The sequence below is a fragment of the Callorhinchus milii genome, unplaced genomic scaffold, assembly GCF_018977255.1.
Source record: "Callorhinchus milii isolate IMCB2004 unplaced genomic scaffold, IMCB_Cmil_1.0 Scaffold163, whole genome shotgun sequence".
In the NCBI taxonomy this organism is placed as follows: Eukaryota; Metazoa; Chordata; class Chondrichthyes; order Chimaeriformes; family Callorhinchidae; genus Callorhinchus; species Callorhinchus milii.
In genome coordinates this window covers 106,522-112,449 of record NW_024704904.1, presented here as the reverse complement: position 1 = coordinate 112,449, position 5,928 = coordinate 106,522, and the positions used below count along the sequence as shown (strand labels likewise).

Below are 5,928 nucleotides of genomic sequence, written 5' to 3'. Positions count from 1 at the left end.
CGTGCTAGCATTCAGGAGAAAGTTGGCAGTGTGAGCCTCCGCTGGCGTGGTGTCCGGGATGGGCCGCAGCCCCAGCGCCATTCCCACTATGGCCGTCATGTGCGTCTCCGTGCCGAACACATGGATTGGAATGCCTGTTGTCTGACCTGTTGGTGATATGCATAAGAAATAGCCGTACAAAATCAACTCACTCAGTGCAATGCATTTAATTTACTCATTCGATTTTGTTTTTAAATAGTTTTGCTTTTTAATGTTAATAATTCTGGAATTTAGGCTCAGGATTATCTGTGGTTCAGCAAAGATGTTTGGTTGATTTTATTTTATTTATACAGTAAACCCTTGTTAATTCAACACATATGGGGCTCTGTCCTTGCCGAATTATCCATAATCCCGAATGATGTACAATGGTACTCCCCAATGCCTTCTGTATTATTGCATCTTAATTCAAACAAAACTCACCAACTTCGCGCATGACACGAAGGCCCTCTTGGTAGTTGGGGCCTCCACGTCGCACAAAAATGCTCACGCCATTTTCCTTTAGACGAGCCCGGAAATCTTTGATTGCTCGCACAATGCCCTGTCATGTGAGTAAATAGATTGCAGATTCTCAAGCGCCACAATGAATTATACATGAACATCACCAAAACCAAGCTCAACAAAAACAATCTAAATTACTTGCATGAAAGGTATTTCAATTTAAAGTTGCAATTATGGTCATTAATAAACTTTGGGATCTGTTTCATTCTAATGTAAAATATAATGGCAACAACGTACTTTGAAGGTTGCAGCGACGTTTGTGAAGTTAGCAATGCCTCCTCCAATGATGAGCACTTTCCCTGAAAGAAAATTAGTCTGATGTAACAGAAGTCATCGTTTGACCTTTTAAGAGCCAGAAAACCAAGGATATTTTCTCAAAAATGTTCAATAGGGCCTCTCATTGATAAGATGAATTTAAACAATTCACATTATTCTGGTAACGTATCCTATAGACCCTGCATTTACTCCCAGGTAGCAAAATGCTCTGTACCAGGGATGTGCTCTTACCATCAGCGTGCTTTTCACGAGTCATGAGTGACAGGATGGTTTTGGCATAGTCATATGTCTGCTGCTCACTGGGTGCACCAGAGTACTCTCCATAATTAGCAAGCTCCTCCATTGCACCCAGATCACAGATGGTGTCACTATTTGAATGAGAATAAAACAGAGGAAGGACATATTCAAATTAAGTGACAAAATATGCATCAATTGCGTAAATTGACATTCAAAAGTACAGCTGGTGACGTTTGAAATAAAGACTCAAACAAGTTATATTGAAAGCATTTATCAATACGAAATTGTAAAAATGTATATATTTTTTAAGCAAATTGAACATTTTCAAAGACCTGTAGACGACAGATGCCCCTCCACCAGCTACCATGGTCCAGATCCGACCCCTGGGATTTAGGATGGTCAACTTCAGGCTGGCACCACTCTTCGCATCGAGATCAGCGATGTACGCTTCCTATTCACATATAAAACCAGTACTGTGAATACACTATTAGATGTAGACTATCTCTAAACCATAAGGGCATTGGAATCATTTTGAAATGCAAAACATACTTATATGACACTGGATAAACAGGGCACACCTGATACAACATTTATCTGTGAATATTTATGTGCAATTATTGAGACCAGGAAACAAAATATGCCCGTGTCAGATAGTTTATTACCTCTGGGTAGGCTTCACGGCCGAATGGGGGTGGAAATTCAATATCGCCCCATTTGGCCTTGCAGAGATAGTCTGCTGTGGCATCCAACTTGGCAGCCATATCCAGCACATACACCCCATCATCTGTTACAACTGCACCACACAAACAACACATCATTGCATTACACCCTGCAGTACACCAGAAACAACTGATTAAGCTATGCTTCAGTTTAGTACACAACAATTATGGTGATTAATATGCTGTCAAAAAGCATGGGGGTAGGTGAGGGGCAAGTCGTAAGGTGCTTGGCAAGATGGATGGTGGCAAAGGTAAGCAGGCAGACAAAATTAGACAATGATAGGTGCACTATACCAAGTGGATTTATCTCCAGGTAAGTGAAGTATAGGTCTTCAAACAACTTGAAGAGCTCAGTGACAAAACTTGCTAGAACCCTGAAAAAAGCAGACATCTTTAATTACTGCATTTATGAGTGACTAGTATTTTAAAAACATTATTTCAATTAAATTAAAATGTGTTTTATTTTAAATCGTTGGTACACATTCTCATACACATCTTTGTTTAACAATAATTAGAAAAATTGTATTTAAAAAATATGAAAACGTATCATTGTTCATGTGTTTACTTAATTATTCACTCAATTACAATAAAACTCATGATACACATGGATTATGTAACAGTTTTCAACAACATGCGTTTGTCCTTGGAGGAGTTTAATTATCAATAATAACTAACTTTTAAAGCTGTGGGACATGAGATCAAGTTACATGTGATGACATCATAGCATTGACTGCCAGGGATAATCCTTTGAGTGCTGTTTTATCACCAAGTTCATGACGACCCTTCAATCAATTTGGTTAGTTTTCTCTAGAACAATTGTGCCCATCTACCCCCTACAGACAGATGGATTGACAGACAAGCAGGGTCAGCACTCATGCATTCATGCTTTCAACCTTAGTTGGAAGGTGTTAACACATTTCCATCAGGAATATTATACATTGTCTATTATCTTATGGACAAAACCAGCCTAGCATTGCTGTACTCACTCTTGGCGGGGACCAGGCACGTTCACCAGAAGCTGCGTCTTCACCTGTTCTTGCGTCAGGCCCTTGTCAATACCCACTAGGAAGCGCAGAGCCTTGGAGTCCACATCCCCCACGTCGACCCTCCCTCGTGGTGGAAGAGCACCACATCACCCTCGCGGGTTGCGTAAATGCACACATAAAACTCCTCCTCCTGCCAGAAACGGTAGGCGGTGAACTCAATGACATCTCATGCAATAAATAATCTACAACTTTAATATTAACTGAAATCAAGCCTTCACTAAATAACGAAAAGTACATTCAATATTTACAAAGAGTGGAATGTTAAATATGAAAATTGTATTAAGGGCATCTTTACTTATCAAAAATTAACATTCATGTATTTATTTATAAACTGATACATGATGCCTGTAAACTCTGTAATGTGAATAAACATCAGCTTGAGCTGAAAAATATTTTTAAAAAATACATTGTAAATAAAAACAAGTTTCAGACACAAATTTAACTTTGACATGCATTTTTAATGTTCAGTATTTTTATTCAGTGCACAGTATACAATCTGCTACAAGCCAGTGAACCAGGCTATCAACAACATTAAAATGTTATGGTATATATACTACCATAATATAAACAGCGAATGAATTGATATCTCTTGATGACTATAATTTGTAGAAAATTGCTTATTTTATCATATTACCTGTTGGTGGGGTACAAAAGGTTCAATTATAAAGTTCTTCAATATGCCTGAAGCTGCTTCAACCTGAAACAAAACAATATAAAGAAAATGTGATTATTCAGCATTTATGAGTATAAATGAATTGAACAATTCCTTCTGGTAAAACCACGATGATAAAATATCCAATTATCTGTAAGCGGACATTGAAAACTATGAGTAAACATAACATCAAAAATAAAATCAATCTGCTATCATATATAGCTAAAACCACACAAGCTGTGCAAGCACTGATCCTTTACAACATTAATAACCTGCTAATTGTAAGCTCAGTTAAATTTCTTCATGATGAATAGCTTAATTTGTGTAAACAAAAACTGACCTGGATCTCCTGACCTATTCGCGTTCTAATCCACTCCTGTACACCTTGGAAATCTAAGTTGACGCCAATCAGTCCAAGCTTTCCACGGCGCTTAATTAGCTGGTCAGGCTTCACCACCAGCCTCTGCAACAAAAGCAACAAGGAGTATTTGATAAAAAAAAGTAACTTACATCCCTTTTGTCAATCCACTGCTGGTTGAAGGATTCCTATTCTATTATGGTTGTGGTGGCTGTTTAATCACTCTTCACGACATTGGTAAGTGCAGGTTGGTGAAGTGCGAAGGACCCAGGACTGGTTCAGATATCACTTGACACTTACACAAGCTGTTGCCGGAATACATCTCAGAACGACAGATAACTAATAGGGAGGATGAATCATTGTGCCACTGCTCACTAATATTCTTAATTTTCCTTTTCTACATTTGGGAAACGCGTGCCATTCACTCTTTAATGTGGAGAGATGGTCGCTAACAGAATACCCAGAGAACATTCAATTATTGAATAAATGTAAAACTACAACTATTAAGAATCAACTATTTTTTATTTTATCAGGAAAAGCCCACCGAGCTATATATACTCTAAACGCATGTTGATTCTAAATGTGGAGGGAAAAATCAGTGGACCTGGAGAGAAATTCACGTGACGACGGGGAGAACATGTAAACTATAAATATACAGGCGTCAGGGTTGAGTCAAATGCTAAATGTTTGCCAAGGACATTCAATTGATTTTGATAACGTTGGAGTGTTATGCAGAACTAATTATTACTGGCCAAGACGAGTTAGAGAATCGATCAAAATTGAGAATTCAAATAATTTCAACCACTCTGATAGCTACAGACTCAGTGCAGCCTGGAAGCGTATTATTAAGTAATACACAACACATTACAAATCCTTACAAGTGAGTCACATGGTAAGTGGCTGATCTGATCTATTACATAATTGCATACACCCCCACACCTGCCTGTGATCTCGAAACGTGATGAGGTTCAACAATGATGACGTCATCCGGAAGCAGGTGGATGGCTTCACTATTCTGGTAAATCGCCCGAAGATGCTGGATGTAATTTCCAGCGAAACGTCGTACTCAAATTGTAAATGTTGTGGATTCACTCTTCAACACACCGGTGGGCTAAAGTAGTGAACTATTTGTCTTATGTCAACGTAACACTTTTTACTGATTGGCCGTGTCGTTTGGTGGAGGGTTGGAACACATTTATGAATAACGCGATCTAACCCAAAAACCTATATGATGAATAATACTGGTCGCGAAAGCCTACGTGTTAAATTGCAAGAGGTGGCTGCAGCTTGCAGTGGGCCTTCAACATGCGGAAGTTTGACCATGGCTGATGATGATGAATGCAGTTGCCTCGAATGGCCGCAGGGGTCACCCTTAACTGAATGCTTAACGTATGTTGAGCTCAAGGATACATATGAATGTGATTGATGGATGCTTCGTTACGCATCAACAATATTGATCACTACTCATACAACCTGTCCAAAACTCGCCTTTACTAAATATTTATACATGAAACGTGTTAAAAGTTACATTCCAGTTTGAGTAGAACATTCAAGTCTTTATACTGGTTCCACTGGTCAAACTACTTTCAGCAGAACAATTTAAGTGTGTTCACAAGCATACCAGTCACAGCTGTGTAACAACATTTTCAATTCAACTCAGTTTTAGCTCACATGATCAAGTAGCCAGGGATGTTCCTGGACAAGCCGATCCCAGTCGGTTTCGGAGGTGAGGGTGGCATGACGCGATTTGTTTTGAACGGACACTGCAGCACTCAGATGTTTGTGCACTAGAAATTTCCCAGTCGCCTCACGAACAGCTTTTGCAGACATGACCTGAAGTAAAACACAAAAGCATACCATTTATATTCTGTAATTTCTCAATTTACCTGCATTCTCATGCCAGTTTAATTAAACTCAAAGCCTTATAATTCCTTCTCACAAACAAAGCAAGAAATCCACATTATTAATCGTAGAAGCCTTTATAATTATCAGTGAAAAAATGCTGACCCTAACGATAAGATAAAATATTTTCTTTTGTAGAGAAAACCTTATTTTGTACCTGCAATTGTATTACGAAAACGTTGTTTTACAGCTACTTCTTAA

The 5,928-nt window shown here is 38.6% G+C and overlaps 1 protein-coding gene across 1 annotated transcript; it reads right to left on the bottom strand.

Moving 5' to 3' along the window:
• Positions 1–3: 3 nt before the first annotated feature.
• Positions 4–5,655, bottom strand: LOC121851844 (ATP-citrate synthase-like; the record flags this gene model as incomplete). The annotated part of the gene is given in 12 exon segments (XM_042345929.1): positions 4–146; positions 460–577; positions 775–836; positions 1,045–1,181; positions 1,383–1,501; positions 1,713–1,843; positions 2,064–2,143; positions 2,756–2,873; positions 2,876–2,945; positions 3,450–3,512; positions 3,808–3,930; positions 5,497–5,655. Coding segments are annotated over 12 exon segments (1,323 nt in total), but the record flags the coding sequence as incomplete, so codon positions are not given.
• Between the last annotated feature and the right edge of the window lie 273 nt (positions 5,656–5,928).